The 16,433-nt window shown below is 46.9% G+C and overlaps 4 protein-coding genes across 4 annotated transcripts; 1 reads left to right on the forward strand and 3 right to left on the reverse strand.

The window, feature by feature from the left end:
• Positions 1–664: 664 nt before the first annotated feature.
• BDW43DRAFT_323052 (sodium:solute symporter family protein) lies at positions 665–3,368 on the reverse strand (the record flags this gene model as incomplete). Its single annotated transcript, XM_032049676.1, has 4 exons — positions 2,698–3,368; positions 2,377–2,638; positions 2,031–2,308; positions 665–1,972 (listed from the first exon to the last, which is right to left on the reverse strand). The coding sequence occupies exons 1-4, from the start codon at positions 2,986–2,988 to the stop codon at positions 665–667; spliced, it is 2,139 nt and encodes a 712-aa protein (XP_031895106.1). The 5' UTR covers positions 2,989–3,368.
• Positions 3,369–3,695: 327 nt separating this feature from the next.
• On the forward strand, positions 3,696–5,171 carry BDW43DRAFT_323054 (luciferase-like domain-containing protein; the record flags this gene model as incomplete). The annotated part of the gene is made up of 4 exons (XM_032049677.1): positions 3,696–3,926; positions 3,962–4,240; positions 4,346–4,809; positions 4,844–5,171. The coding sequence occupies 4 exons, from the start codon at positions 3,696–3,698 to the stop codon at positions 5,169–5,171; spliced, it is 1,302 nt and encodes a 433-aa protein (XP_031895107.1).
• Positions 5,172–8,307: 3,136 nt separating this feature from the next.
• On the reverse strand, positions 8,308–9,003 carry BDW43DRAFT_291909 (uncharacterized protein; the record flags this gene model as incomplete). The annotated part of the gene is made up of 2 exons (XM_032043668.1): positions 8,723–9,003; positions 8,308–8,661 (listed from the first exon to the last, which is right to left on the reverse strand). Coding segments are annotated over exons 1-2 (373 nt in total), but the record flags the coding sequence as incomplete, so codon positions are not given.
• A 3,999-nt stretch (positions 9,004–13,002) lies between these two features.
• On the reverse strand, positions 13,003–14,113 carry BDW43DRAFT_291912 (uncharacterized protein). The gene has a single exon (XM_032043669.1). It carries the CDS (start codon positions 13,880–13,882, stop codon positions 13,088–13,090), a length of 795 nt encoding a protein of 264 aa, XP_031895109.1. The 5' UTR covers positions 13,883–14,113; the 3' UTR covers positions 13,003–13,087.
• Between the last annotated feature and the right edge of the window lie 2,320 nt (positions 14,114–16,433).

Raw genomic sequence — 16,433 nt, forward strand, 5'->3', positions numbered from 1 at the left:
GTGATCACTACAAGATAACAAGACATTAGGGCGTGGGCGTTGGATACAATTGCCGACCCCTACAGTTAAGCAATGAGGAGCCCCGTCCTGCAGGTCAACTTTCCTTTCCTCGAGCCATTGAATTGATTCCTGTGGTTCTTGCACAGGCTTGTTTGCGACTGCATGATCCTTAATGGCTACGCCTGGACCTACCCTGCACTCTGGTTCGTGAGTCATGCTCCTTATTTTCTATTGTTTCTTTTCTTGATTGGCCTTTGCTATCAGGGTCTTTATATAATAAATTCGTGACTAATTGGGCGTAAATACTGTTATTTTAAAGATCAGATTTCTTGTTCTTGTAGGGGCGCCCACTGTGATCGGCAGAGATTGCGGCGCTTGCGATATAACCCCCAAAGTGAAAAGAAGGATTTCTTGGGATATATAAATTTCTAGTGTACCATATGGGTTCTTATTTGTACAATCTTTATTATCACTTGTTCCATTTTTATTTTTCTAGGAAGAGATTCATCGGTATAAAACAAACCAAGTTACCCACCTCTATCCCATTCATCTGTCAAACAAAAAAAAAAGCACGCCAGTCCCACAGATGAACAATTTCTATAGGACGGCTTTTCTTTCACCCTCTAGTCCTTTCCGATCAATCAGCGAAAATGGGAAGACAACCCTAAGAACTCTTCTTCGCAAGCAATCCACGCGCCGACAACCAAACCCCCCTCACCCCCTTCTCAATCTCAAACCGCCCATCATAAAGCGGATACACAACAACCGCCAAGAAAGCAAAAAACTGCCAGACAATCGCAACAGAGACCCAGCCCGAAAAGAAAGACTTCGTGAAGATATAGTCCCGGTAAAGCGGCATAGGCCAGAAGACAAAAGTAACAAGGACAAGGACCACAAAAATGGCCCAAGCGATACGGGACCAGCGATAGAGTTCTTTCAAGGTCTCGTCACTGAAAGGGTGACGGATGTCGTCTAGGCTGAGTTGCGTTGGAGATCTGATAGCCGGTACTGATGAGACAGCAACGGTCTTTTCACCAGCGCCGACTCGTTCCGGATCGTCGATGGAGGCAGTTTCGGACGAGGCAGATTCGGGGGTGGGATGAGTCGATGCTTCGATTGGTTTGTTGTCCGATTGTCTATCTTCGGTGTCTAGGGTGGATGGGTCGTTGGCGTGGAGGTGTGCTTCGTCTGCGAGTTCTATGCGGAGGAACTCGCGCCAGTCAAATTTGTAGGGTTTGTAGAGGGATATGATTACGGAATAGAGCGCCGGCGAGAAGAAGGAACCAATGGCGCCATAAAGAGCAGGTAAGCCTTCACCGGTGGTGGCCATGTTGACAGCGCCGTAGAGGGACTTTGCGCTAGCGAGCCAAATAGCCAGGCCGGTAAAGAAGCCCAGAACAGGTGAAATGATCGCCGCTAAGCGGGTCTGGCCGGACCAGAAGAGGGTAAGAGCCAGGGGAATGATCCCCGGGCAGGAGAGGATGGGCCGGAAATAGCCAATCCAGGTCATATTGGCACCTCCATAGTTCAGCGCGATCGAGATCCCCGTAATGAATACCGCGTGGAAGACGACCGAGATATGGCTCACATGGAGCAGCCTTTTGTCCGATGCCTTTGGGTTGAAGTATGTCTTGTAGAGGTCGAATGAGAGAATACTGCTGACAGCAATCATCGAGGAGGATACCGTGCTCGTTAAAGCCATGAACAGTAGAATGAAGAAGGCGACGATCCCCGAATCACCGATGAGAGCCTTGACAAGATACGGCATCACCATACCGGCGTTTACCTCTGCACTTGTGAGCGGTCCTGGGTATGTAGGGAAAATGGGCGTGGTATGCAGAGCTCGAGCAGAAAGTCCAATAACTGTCCCCAAGCCCCATGGAATACCAAACACAGCTACCGCAGCGAGGTTGTAAGCCGGCACGGTCGAATTAACTTCGCTTGCAAAGGACTTTTGCCAAAATGCAGTATCCTATCGACAATATGTTAGCAGAGTTAACTACTCGATCGAGGGATGTGCGCAATCATACCATAACGACGAGAGCTAGATTGCCAAATTTTAAGACTAACCCCCAAATGATCGCATCTTTCGACTTCATGGTGAGCAGTGATCCTTCGTAGTTTCCGGTGATATAGTTCTCGCTAGCCGTAGCGACCACCTTGTCATAAAGACCCCCAAGACCGCCCACTGCTGGGTGCGTTAGAACGGAGAGCGTAAAGTATATAATGAGGATCAAAGCAACAGCCGTATGGAGAAAGTCTGTGAGGAAGGTTGCCTTGAGACCTCCAACTGCGGTATATAAAACTACTATAGGTAGGTCAGCCCGGTTTTGCTGTTCATCTTCTATTTGCTGCGGAACCGGGCTTCACACTTACCTCCAAGAGGAATAAGAATGGTGGCTGCGACAAAGTGCATGCCGGATATTCCATAAATTAGCTGCGAGCCAGTCAAAATCATGGATGCGCAACCGAAGACGTTGTTGGTAAGATTCAGCACGATAAAAACGAGATGCCCTATCCAGCCGTATCGCATCTTGATAATTTCGAGCGAGGTATGAGCGTATGGCACTCTGATCTTGGCCATGACTCCCAATGCGGCCATCAATGCGATTTGAAAACAGAGGCCGGATCCCCACCACTGGAATCATCTTAGCACTTGCGACCAATGGTATGGTTAAAACGAGAGAACGGATTTACCAGAGGTACAGCCAAACCATATCGATAGCACATCGCTGCCGACAATACCGTTTCGTTGATCCACATCCATGAGGAGAATACTGCGGACGCTGTTAATCCTGTCCCAACCGATCTATTGGCTACCATGAACATCTCTGAGGTGGCCGAGTCCTCGGACAGATAGGCCTTTTGGACCTTGATGGCGACCAGAATCACTCCGCAAAATAGCACGCCCAGTCCTATCAGCAGGCCATAGGCCGTGCCTTGCGGGACGAGGTCTATCCCCGCGACACCTAGTGTTGCTACGGTCATGGAGCTACGTATTGATGAAGAGCGTGAGAGAGGGGGAAGGCATTGATGCAGCAGTTCGGATAGAGAGGTATGAAAGGATGACTGATAAGAAAGCTTCTCAGCGACCACAGCTTGTCGATCGGGCACAGCGTAACTTTATGCCAACAAGGACTCCTACATCGGCGACTCCAATTATTTTCGGTTGTATTTCCCATTGTCTTGGAGATTAGAATTGAAATATGCCCGAACGGTTGGACAATGGCATATGGTAGGGTTTGTCACGCAGTCTGTTGCAGATATTGCGTTATGCGGGACGCTAGGTATGAATGCCGGTGGGAAAACGTGCATAGCGTCTGGATGAAAGGAAATCCAAATCCCGTTGGCTTGATACGAGCATGTGGATGAGCGATAATACAGAGTTTATGCGAGCTTACCAAAGAGAATGCGGGTTGAAGTGAGCAATGCATGGATGGGATTGCGTGCCGGCAGTACGCGGTGGCGACTCGACGCGGCAACATCCGACTCAACGCGATCACCGCAATCGCCCCAAAATAACATGAGAAACAAAAAATAAGATCAAAGATAATGATACAATGCATTCCTGCTTTTGTCGATTACTTCAAGGACGTATTGTTATTTGATCTCGACGTGCGCCCTTCAGTATCGTCCACTATAGCCCTATATACCCGTTGGAATCGACCCATGCAGGACACAGTAAACCCATGAGAATGACGAAAAGCGACAAGGACAAAAAAAAAATCCTATTGAATGCCTTTGTGATGAACACCCCAGGCCACTTGGCCCCCGGGCTGTGGAAACACCCAAGGAACAAGACCGATCAGTATAAGAAACTCTCCTTCTGGACCGACCTGGCGCAGCTGCTGGACAAAGCTGGATTCCACGCTATGTTTATCGCTGATATCCTGGGCCCGTACGATGTATACAAGGGTCCTGCTAATGTAGTGTAGTCCCTGCACTAGCATCCGGGGCGCAGTTTCCGGTCAATGATCCACTATACCTGGTCCCGGCTATGACAGCAGTCACTAAAAACCTGATCTTCGGCGTGACTGCGAGCGTGACTTATGAACAGCCATATGCACTAGCTCGCCAATTATCGACAGTGGACCATCTCAGCGAGGGGCATCTCGCCTGGAATATTGTCACGTTTTATCTCGACAGTGCGGCGCGCAACCACGGGCTAAAAGAGCAAATTCCACATGACGAGCGATACCCAATTGCCCACGAGCATATGGGGTGCTTGACAAGCTTTTGGGTGGGGGGGGGGGAGGGAGCTTCCGAGATGATGCTGTCCTAGATGATCGAGAACAGGGAGTATACATCGCTAGCGACGCAGTGCGCCAGATACACCACAAGGGAGGGGAAGTACTTTGAGGTACCGGGACCGCATTTCTGCAAGCCCTCCCCACAGCGCACCCCGTCCCTCTTCCAAGCAGGCGTCTCTGAGGCCAGACATGGCTTCGGAGGGAAGCATGGTGAAGCAATCTTTGTTGGCGGTCAGACACCCGAAGTCCGGGTAACAGTAGATAATGTCCGAAAAGTTGCAGCAGAGGAAGGGCGCGACCCCAACCACATCAAGATTATTGTTAGAATCAACGCTATCGTCGCTGCGGCGGGTGAGGAGGCGAAAGCAAAGCGGGAGGAGTATCTGAAGTATGCATACGGAGAGAGGGCATTGGCGCTTTTCGGTGGATGGACAAGGGTTGATCTGTCAGGCCAAACCGACGACGAGGACTTCCGGTTCAGTGAATCTCCACGTGTTCAGTCAATTGTGAGGAGATGGTCTGCTACCTTGCCTGGCACTGATAGACTTCCTTGGACCAAGTTGGCGGACTGTGGAGTACTTAAGTGTCGGTAGGTTGGGAGCGAATGTCGTTGGGAGTCCCACAACCGTTGCAGATGAACTGGAACGATGGGTAGAAGTGTCAGGAGTGGATGGTTTCAATCTGGCCCATATCACCAATCCAGGAACATTTGAAGATATTATAGAATACTTACTGCCTGAGCTGCGGCGAAGGGGGCTTTTTCGAAACGAGGTAGGAAAAGAGGGTGCCACAGCGAGAGAAGATTTCATCGGATCCCAAAGTCTTCCGAAAGACCATCCAGGTAGCCGATATGGATGGCACGTAGGTGAGAAGATACCCAAGTATCAGCTGGAGGATGAGAATGGGGAGATAGCTACATAATAGGGAAGAATTTGTGGTCTCAGTTTGACGACAATGGTAACTGCATGGTTAATGGGGGATTTTATGAGACACTTAAAACTTGACGTCGCAGCTTCGGGGAAGTACTAGAGAAAGTAATAGAATAGGAACGCATGAAAAATGGATCCACATTCTGATAGGTATGCTACTTCTGGTAGTTGAAGATCTATGCGACATGTAACCGGCCCTCAGCTAAGTCTAACGCAGCTAATGCTGCATAGCCTGTTATGCAGATATGGGTAGGACGACATATGTACTAGCACTCGTATGTCCTTGCGTGAGAAATAAAGTTTTCCAGGTAGAGTTAGTGACAAACGTACATATGTAGCAAGGATACCTTACTTGCATAATGTATTGGATAGTCAGTATGGTTAAGAAAACGGTAAAGAACAAGCTGGCCTAGAGTAGGGTGGAACGGGGATGCTTGTGGATGATGCAGTGGATTTTCTGCGAACTGAACTGCCACTGCGACAGCACCCAAGCCCCACGCAAGAGCTTTAGGTCAATCCAATTTGTAGGCAAGTGACGCACCTAAAATCTATATGCAGCACTGTCGCTTAATTAGATCAATGATAGCTACGTCAAAAGGACTGCTACTGCCCAATCATGTAGAGATTTCCAAAACGGGTATCTGATATCTGACACCACCAAGGCCACAATGATCGATCTATATCAGGTGTGGCGTTGCAGCCAGCACAGCCCCGATTTGGGCAGATTCTTCAAACAATTACTCTCTGTTGCAGTGCACAAGAGCTGATAAAGAGCGATAAAACACCGCCTATAACATATCTTGTTCAACATTGATGACGACGCGATATCCAAGGTAGACAGACCATCGAGATAGAAATTACGCTATACACTTTCGGGTTCATTTTGAACGCCATTATTAGAGGGCGTTGGGCAGCCCGATCCTTACATTCGCGCTGTCGGGTATGAGATGCCCCCAATTGCATGCGCTAGCCAATGAATCATCGGGGTAGGGATAATTCGCTGAAGATAATAAATATGTACTAGAAAAACCTAAGGGGAATCATGTCATTATCCTCGGCGGCCAGTTAAAGCTGACGTTTGGGAGTTAGAGGCATGGCACATGTCGGATGTGAACCTAAAAGGCTCCCATGCATATCTGCAACACTGCTAAGATGAGAGACCAGGAGGTAGCATCTAGTATCCCGACAACTAGGTCGGGCAATTCAGCTATCCGAACGTGAGCTTTTCTCTGTTATCTCTGTTATCATTGTTCTAAATATAGTACGTTAAATATAGACCAGGCAGAATAGCTTAGGGTGAATCAATCGACGGGAGATATATGCCCAAAGGTGTAAGCATTATCTTAACCAGCATCATGTAAATTATATCACTGGTAGCATACACCACCAGTGCCAACGACCACAGAAGGCGGATAGACCTTGCAGTTGTTGGCGACTGTAATCGCGAAGAGATGCTACTTCTACGTAAATCAAAGCTGACCTGTATGCAACTGGGAAATCGGAACTGATTTCCGGACAATCTTTGACGCCCAGTCAAGTCCGACTGATAAGGTGTGGTAGTATAATCATGGTTAGACTACAACAATCAAATCTACAGCTGTACCATAAAACAATAGTGTACAAATTCAAGCTGCAGGCAGGAGAAGGGTGGTAATACCGTAGGAATGTGTACCGTTTTTTCTGTTTCTTTTCTGTTTCTTTTCTTTTTCTTTTCTTTTCCTTTTCCTTTCCTAGTTGCCTTACGGCTTAAGAATAAGAATGCAACGACGATTGTACCCCGAAAAATGGGCCTGAGATAGCGAAGGTAGTTGCCTTAAAATTAAATACCTATCGACAGACTGGAATGCTGGGTGGGTAATACCGCGACCGGTTAACCCGATTTAAGCTCTGTAATAAGAAGACAAAAGTACTGTGCAGTAAGATGAACTACTGACCGGATTTTCCATTGAACACGGAACGATGGCTCTAAATAAACTTTTCCCCCCAAGCTTAGCCCTAATCCAGGCAGATCCAAGAGAGACATCGGCGAAACGAAGCTCTCGCAAATAGTGGCACCGTAGACAGTAGGCTGGTACCAGTACAGATCATCGCCGAGAGACAGGACGTGTATTAATGGAAAGTAAAACATCTGATACATAAAGCCCGCTTCTAGTTAGGGTCCCGCGATGGTTTAACTATTTGATACTATTTTTTGGGACCATTATTAATGGGCAGTTTTAAACCTTCGCTATGTGTCAGCTTTCTGATCCGTTTCCAATTTCAGGTCCATGTGGAGATGGTACGAATCATTAAGGCGGAAGGCATTCCGGTTGGACGCTGTGGAATATTTGTGCCGGGGGAAAATATTCCATGGAGTTGAAACTACCATTAAGGATATGAATTCTGCTTGACTATTTCTCTTTTGAGCTCTAGGTGGAGTGAAACCAAACGATATATGAAAGAAAGAAATCCTAAACGAACTAAAAAAATATTCTTTTTTCTCTTTTTCTTTTTTATAAAAATAGAGACAGAGACAGACAGAGGATTCCAGAGAAGTGTTCATGGACCCATGCTGAAGTGGATCAACTACAGGTCATTCATGGATAGATCCACCGTTACGGACCCGACACTTAGGGTCTGGAACCGACTTGTTGAGGCTAAACAGGGATATACTTCTTTGGGGATGCAGACCAGAGATCGATCGGGTCAATATTTTGTCTGCACCGATAGATCAACTGTGGCTCTGTGGCTGGGACCGTTATTCTGGGGCCGATGATACGTATATCATTAGACCACGAAACGTAGCATATATATAGGTTCTGGCCGACCTGATTAAACAGGTCTCCGCCTCAATTAGTTTCGTTTCTTGAGCCGTGTTTAATTTTAGGGCAGTTTCGAACCAACAAACATACAAATATAGAGTTGGAGAAAAGAAAAATATAAAAATAAATAGAAATGACGACCGAGAAAAATCAACGAGCAAGTACGCAACGTTGAAGAGATTCTGATCTCCCGGATAATCTTTCAAAACACTAACATATGAGCGCTAACAAAACTCGTCGCAATAGATTTTATAGAAAGTGGGCAGACAGTGGGTCTGAAAGAAAAGTTCCTGAATACAACAACGTCCTGGGGAGGACAATGGAGAAGTGACAACAAATTCAAATTAAAAAAAAAATTCCTTTGAACAGAGCCATGGGAAGAATGGTAACAAGTATAGAGGAGCCCAGGAAAACTGAAAGAAAGAAATAATGATGATGGGATATCAAAGTTTTGCCCTTCAAACGCCTTAAAAGTATCCAAGCACAACAGCTCAATCGCAATGAAATCCAAAAGACCCATACACGCCACGTTGCGATGGATATCCTTTTCCACCGGCACCGAATGCCATCGTAAGAATGTTTTTCGTCAAGTGATTTGCGTCGTGCGTTGTCAGCTCGGCGACCGATGGGAGGAAGACATCTTCGTTCCTGAACCCAAGCCGTTCGGGGTCTGTCTGTTGGCTGGAGAGAAGGTCAGAATGAATGAAGACTACCAATCGCTCTACTTGGCGAGCATGCGCACCTTTGAATTGTTCAATCTGTCGGATTGTGTTCTCATGGATTCTAGCCCATTCTGCCTGGTACTCGGCAAGGTCTAGGTGTGTTGGCTGTTGCGTGGAGGACGTAGTCCCGCTTGTAGATTTCTTATCCATAGTGTTAGAGAAGGGGAGAGGGGAAGAGAGACTTGAGCGATGTTGATGGTGATCGGAAGGTGTATGGTGAGGGTCGAAATATCAGAAAGCACCAAGGTGGTTGATGACGAGATTGACAGCTTCAGATAAAGTTTAAAAGGAAAGGTTAAAGAAGAGATAAGGTGATCCTCTCTTTCCACTTTAGTGGCAGCAGGACTGAAAGGATAATAGAAGCCTATTTATCAGTTTGTGAAAGCCGCATTCTTGACCGTCAGGAGACCGTCTCAGGCCACTTGGGTGGGTTCCATAGGAAGCAAAGTGAATCAATCGACCAGGTCAGAGTTTAATATTTTATTTATTTTTATTGTTATTTGATTTCTTGGGCCATGTGCCTGTCTGTCCGTTTTTAAATTTAATTGCTTTCATTTCATTTCATTTCATTTCATTTTATTTATTTTATTTTTTGCTAATCTCGTTCTGTGGTTACGAAGTTCCCCCATCGGATGTGTTCTTTTAGGGCATTCCCTTACATTCCGTAGGGAGAGAGAAAAAAGACCCGCTATAGTGGAATGAACCCATCAAAAAGATGGGACCACCGAAACAATGTCCCGTTCGGTCTCCCGATTGGCCGGGGAAGGCCAACAGACAGGCTGCCGAAAGTCAGGATCGTCCTAAGATTCCGTTTGTGGCTTTCAGTGAATTTTCTCCTTTCTTTTTGTTGCTGTGTAGCGGATTGTCGGAATCCTAAGGTACCGTCTTGATTGGCTTCGTAACTCTCCGATCGTTCGCCGGGATGGATCCCCGTCTATGCCGAGAGAAAAGTACGTACTTTTGGTCCCTCTTCTGATTGAGGGAGATCCGGACATTGGGCATCGATCCCACTTGAAGGTTGGTCCACACTGCTATGTTTGTTGCCCCCCCGGTCTCTACTAGTCAAATCAGTATGGACCGGGTTCTTTCAGAGAAAAGAGTAAAAAATAGACCAGAATGACGGTCCAGTCTGCAGATGACGAAATAAGAAAAAGAAAAAGAACAAGAATAATAATAAGAATAAGAAAAAGAAGTAAGGAAATAGAAGGCGGTTCAGCTCGGACGACAGGCAGTCTCTATACAACGGCATGGCACGCTGACTTGCATCTCGTTTTCAGCCGCGGTCAATCTGCATTTTTCCATGGGAATTCGAAGAGATTACTGCAAATGGTAAATAGTGAAGATGACGTCAGGTTAAAAAAGGGAAAATGATTTGACTAAATAATAGTGGCATTTCGGGGAACCATAAAACAACTTCCGCGATCTGGCGCGATCCATCTGCTGGAATACCACAGACAGAGACTCGCGGTTAATCTCCTTCTTTAGCGCTTGACTAGGTTAGTTCGGGTTAGTCGCAACTTAGGCACCTCTTCCCCCTCCGACTACCAAGTCGTATAACCCTTCCCCCAATCCATAGCGGTAGTGATCCCCCAATGTCCGTTTAAACTACACGGCAATGATCTTGACGGTGGAGTAAAGCTGGTCTTAACGATCGCTATTGGTAACGGATTCCATTCACCGCCACTTTAATCAACGGATGTCAGCTGGCTTTTCACCGCTATCCCCTATATCGGATCCTATCAAGCGCTGACAATAACCGCCCTATCCGACAGTTAAATATCAGGTACCCTGAGCCTGAGGATAAACCCACCCGTTCCTATTGCTCCAACTTTGTTTGTGATGCAGAAGATCATATGACACGCCGCTTAAGAACCCTCATCCATGATAGTCCTGCGGAACATCTTACAGCACAGCAGGCTGAACGTCGCACAAAAACAGACTGAACGACGTGCTTTGTTCCCTCTCACCGCTATTACTTCTGCTTTCTGATGTGTTCGCGTCTTCTCTTCCATGGCCGTTGTTTCTTTGCTCTTCAGTGCATGACAGCCCTGGCCGTTATTGTGCCCCCTCAATCGCTACGTTATTCAACCCCGCTACAGACCTTGATCATCGCTGCAACTAACGATTTGACAAGCATAGCTGTCAGATGATGGACTGGTGCTGCATACAGCTACACTATCAGATCACATGGGCACGAGATGATAGATATCTCCTTCAATTTGGATACACTGAATCGAGTATAGCAAATGGCATCCTTGTAAGAAGATGTTTGAAAAGTACGACTACGACTGCTTAAATTACTAGGATCTCTTGTGCCCAAGGATTGACATGGTGCAGCTACTTAAATGTTCCACCGATACGGACGATCTTCTATATTTTGACGGGGCTCATCTTTGTAGCTCTCTAGGTAAATGTCAAAATCGATGCTGACGGTCATCCACGAGGCAGTTGACGTTTCAGCGAGCGCTCTCAAGGCAACCCTGGCATCACCGCTTGGAATGGATGGGCTATGGCTCCTTCGAGCATACCATTGGGCAACTGGTAGCAGTGCCATCTATGCCCGACTATACACCAAGAAAGCAGAGGATTTTAATTTCCCTACAGGGCCTTGACTATTCTCAGCCTCGAATGAATAATATGACCGTACTTGTATGGGCTGAATCATGGTGCTTCGGGCTGGCATTGCCGAGGATATTTTTTTTTTTTTTTTCAAAGCAAAGCGACGGCATCCGAAAGATCGGCATAGCCAGTGGGTGCGATACCTGTCGTCGGGAGTACGCTCCCGATGTCCCTACGCTCTTAACTCCACGTTACCCGGCAAAAACCCTGAGACACGTTGGAAGCCGTAGTAAATGCTCTATTATACCCAATCCGGCAGCTTTTTACGACGCAACTAACTTGTAACTTGCATGAGAAATGCCACTCTGCCCATTTAATGTTACACAGGATGGACTACGGCCAATTGGACCGGGAACTTTTTCTTCTCCGGAACTACAATAGACATCCATCATGATGTCTAACTTGCAGATATCTGGACCTGCTGCGTTGTCAACTTGCCCTTGGTTGATAGTTGATTTTAATTTTGAGGATATTAAGCTTTACCTTAGGTAGGGACCAGTCTATTTCTTAGCTGCGGCACCCACTGTGATCTGTCTGAAAGCCAGTTGTTGCATAAGCTCTCGTAGCCTTTTGCCGTCATTGAAATACAGAAGGTGTCAGACTGTGGCATGACAGACTTACGGACTGAAATTAGAAATCTGAAGCAAGGAAATCGTAACCTATACAGTCCTTTCCCATGATCCACCAGCCACTAATCCTCTGAGTATCACCGCCACGATCGCTACTTGCATGAATGGCTCATTGGCTGATATCCGGGGATTTGACGTCATGGCGTGATTCTCCGTAAATCATTTCTCAGAATGGTGTATTGGAGTCCCACATACCGAGTGCCTGATAGCCATACACCCTTGGATACTGGAAACACTCTGCTTTGACGCAACATATATTGGATAAGCCGGGAACTATCCAATCCCACATTTCTGTTAGCAAAATTCCATCAATACTTGCCCGACACACCTGTCCAGAGCAAAGACACGGACCACATACGCCCTAACTCCCTTCACACCCCTGAAAACCTATATACAGGACATATTCCTTTATCAAAAGAAAAAGTACAACTTGCCCCACCAAGACAAAGCGGGGAACCGCCACTATCAGCCTAAAGATAATATATCTTAGTGCAGACTTATATGCACTAACCAAGTCGTCTATTGGCTATGGCTACTGCACCAGTCACTAGTAATAACGTGGGAGGAAATTAGCGCACGAACCGGACGTCTGATTGGAGTCGGAACTCAGCATGCACGGTTTGTCAATGGTTGATAATCCACCGTTTTTCTCCGAGACGGCTGGGATTATGGGCCCCGGAGGAATATCCCCCGGGCAGGAGATACCATGTTCTATGTGTGAGAGTTGGTCACGTTTAAGTCATGGGGGCATTTTGGGAAAGGATGTGTGTGGTGTTGGGTAGTGGTTTTGGGATGCATTGATGTCATTGATGGTAGCATGGTCGACGTGACTGATAGGTTACAGGGCTGTTCGACTATTTATGATATCAGCCTAGAGGTCACAAGGGCTGGGTAGCCTGGGATCCGTGCATGATGCAACAAGTGCTCGGCCAAAGGTACCAGGTGAATTAACATAAAAAGAACTTGAGATATTACTAAGTGAGATGAAAGCACAAGAACTGACTAACGAACGACGAATGAAAGCGTATCCCAAACCACATTAGGAAGTGAAGCCCAAACCCGCATCTCAACCCAAAAAAGGAAACAGAAGGTGAAAAAAAAGTCCTAACACCACGTATTAACATCAACCATCAACCATCAAACCAACAAATCCTCCGGGATCTGCTCCGTAATCTCTAACCGCTCCCACCAATCCTCCTCAAAAAGCTCCATTTCCTCCTTCCGCTCCAAATCCCACCACGGATGCGGAATCATCCTCCGCTGCAGCTGCCGATTAAACGGAATCTCCAACACCAACAGCCCCGCGGGGATATCGCCCTCATCGGTATTCAACCGCAACCGCTCATCCAGACTCTGTAACGCCGCCGCCTGCGCTGTAAACACCTCCCGCATGCGCGCGATGCCCTCAGGCGTCCCCTTAATCTCAAACGCCACCTCCTTCAACTTCGGGCAGGTAGCTAGCATGCCTAGGACGCCCTCAACGGTTGCGGCGGGGTCATCCTCGCCGGCGCCAAACTCCTCGAGCCAGTCCCACTCGAAGCCGAGACTCAGATGCTGGACGTGCATCTTGGGGTCGAAGCCGTCGTCCGGATCGCAGTGCGGGTCGTCCAGGTAGGTCAGCAGCTCGGCGAGGAAGGGGGCGTTCACGATCTGGAAGTGGTTTTTCTCGTAATAGGTTTCCAGGGCCTCCTTGGCGACAGCGGTGTCATGGGTGATGTATTTTTGGCAGAGCAGAATGGCGTCGCCGAGGACGGCGTCGCGGACGTCGCTGTCCGGCATGATGAGGAAGGTATCGGTTGTCAGCAGCTGGTCGAAGATTTCCTCGCGGAAGATGGGGGGGATGGAGTGGAAGTGGGCGTAGGAGGAGAAGCCGGTGTGTTGGCGGAAGAACATATCCAGGCGCATGCGGAGCTCATGTTCGAAATTCAGCATCGTTTGCTGTGGGCAGCTCGAGGAAAGGATATATATTTAGGTCTGCAATGCAGTTGAGAGAGGAATACCGGTAAGTTTAGTTTAGGCGTTTCTTTTCTTTTGCTTTTGTCTTTTTTTCTAGAGGTTATTGAGGAGTGAGTGCGTCTTACTTATGGCTTTTTTTCGATGTTGGAGGCCCTAACTCTTCTCTGGAAGGGGGGTTATATCGGCTGCGTTCAGCTGGCCTGTTGGTGAAAAAAAATGAACATCGGATTGTCAAGTGAGGGGTAAGGCCAGTGGGGTCAAGGAGAGGCGTCTGCTTTTTGCTTTCAATGGCTGGCATGCTGCCGCGGCGCTTATAAGGGGCGTCAAGTCTACGGTTCTTAAGTTGAGATATCAATTGATAGATCGCATCTGAGAAATATACCAACAGTATAGGCAATAAAGAAAAGATGGTCTAGACACTATCCCAGTATAGTGGACCGATCCCTATAGTAGGGCTACCTATACTATAATTCGGGACAATGGCACCCAGTTCACATAAGCGCTGGATGTTAGCTAAAAATTATGTGGCGTTCATCAATCTGAATCAATTGTTACTGAAGATGATGTACAGGGTTGTAGAACAAGGCTAGGAGAACAATATCTTATGATATATTTTTTAAGCATCTTGTATATCCCACTTCTTTTACCCAGCGAAGCGCTGCACTTGGTTGAAAAGGCGTATCTTACCCACAGGAAGCCCCATGCTTAGCCGCCAGGAAAGCACATCCCGTCTAAATGCGGGGATACACCTCAGTCGGGACAATTGTTTTTTCGTCAAAAGATAAAAGCAAAAAAAGAGCTGCAGCTGCTGACCCACCGGTCGAGGGATGAATGGCTCGTTTAGCGGCACTATCGTGTTCAGCGCTTAATAAGGCCAATCATTCGTTGACGGATAGCTGATTAAGACAACAGCCCTAAAACCAGAGTCATCGGTTGATACACCAACAACGGGGGAATATACTGCTAATTGGTTCGTGATTCTCAGCAGCATTCTATGACCTAGTCAGATGGTTCCACCCTTGAGCAACCTTTGGATAGATTTGTGGATACCCTCAGCTCATAGCACTATCCGCAAGACACAGCGACTCTGCCGACCATGATAAAACCTAATACGTAGTGGTCTATACTCATATTTCTTTGTCTTCGCGTGCATCATAACGTAACAGTAAACTGATTCTAATTTGTCAGAACCAGTAGGCACCGAAATTCTCTACATCATGATGCCAAGGGTTAGTCCTAACAAAGTCACCTTAGTACTGAAGGTATCAGGGTACACATCCATTGAAAATTTCTAAGTTATTTAAACAGCAGCTGGACGCAGTATTATATTTTCTGTTGGTTTATAATGAAATGAATGCAGAATATATTCCTCTAACGCTGATGATATCTGTTGGTATGAGCGGTGGAGACGGTCAAGTCAGTGAGCCTAATGTACTTCTTGCATTGATTATTGATCATTAGTTTGGTCAAGCATTTGCCACCCGAAGTATGCGGAGTAATCCATTCGATACAGAGATCGTTGTCTGACAGGAGTACTCCACAAAGAAGATTTTATCTGGTGGTGATATGTTCAATTGTACCTACAGATCACACACGTGGCGATTTGGACCAGTCAAAGCAAACACACGCACACCGTAACCATGGTTCTAATCTCTAGATTCCTACGAAATATCTAGCTGCCAAAGTACAAAAGTCCCTGAGAAAGAAAGATTGCTGGTACGCCTTCAGCAGGCAATACAAGGGTATCTCCTTTAACAGTGAAGAATAGCAATATCGATCCTCCATGTGGAGCTGAAGGTACAGACTGTATGTATTTATCTACACAACTACAGCCTTTTACAGATTCATGTGAATAGTTGAAGACAAGTTATTCAAAAGATGTGATATATGCCACACAACTGAAAGCCAAGTCAACTCTGAGCTGCGGCCGTACACACACACACAATGGAACCCCACAGCGGAAATATTTACGGTGAAGTTCCTAGAGTATGAGAAAAGGAGACACTTCTTTCCCAGAATAGATGTCATCATTTATGCAGGCTTATTTCCGTCATCTATTCACCTAGAAGTTCCAATATCTCCGCTTCCTCGTCCTTCCATATGACTGGGTCTAAGGTCGATGCCAACTGCAAAGCAGTGTTGCCTTTGGAATCTTTAACCAAACGGTCAGCCCCCTTCTCAAGTAGCGCCCTGACAGCTAGTGGGGAAACGCGGAGGGTAGCTTGATGGAGCACAGTTCGACTCTGGAGATCGGTCTTCCCAGTTCTATGTCTGGTTGCCGCAGGAGAAGACATAAAGTGGTTTCTTGATCTGGATTCAAGGGCTCAGAACACTGTGCCCGCGGCTAGAAGTAAAGATGTAGCACCAGCTCAGTTCTTGGCATTAACGGCCGGCCTCCTGAAGAGCAGCATCCCGACTGCCATTGGGTTCTGGTGTCGAACAACAAGATGTAAAAGGCTGTTCTTCGTATGAGGTATGGATACATTGACATCTGTCTCTTTTCCTTGACCCGTCCTTAGAAGACACG

This window comes from Aspergillus alliaceus, assembly GCF_009176365.1.
Source record: "Aspergillus alliaceus strain CBS 536.65 unplaced genomic scaffold BDW43scaffold_68, whole genome shotgun sequence".
Classification (NCBI taxonomy): domain Eukaryota; kingdom Fungi; phylum Ascomycota; class Eurotiomycetes; order Eurotiales; family Aspergillaceae; genus Aspergillus; species Aspergillus alliaceus.

Excerpts from the sequence above, each read along its gene's own strand:
- BDW43DRAFT_291912 (XM_032043669.1), bottom strand. The coding sequence starts at position 13,882 with ATGCTGAATTTCGAACATGAGCTCCGCATGCGCCTGGATATGTTCTTC.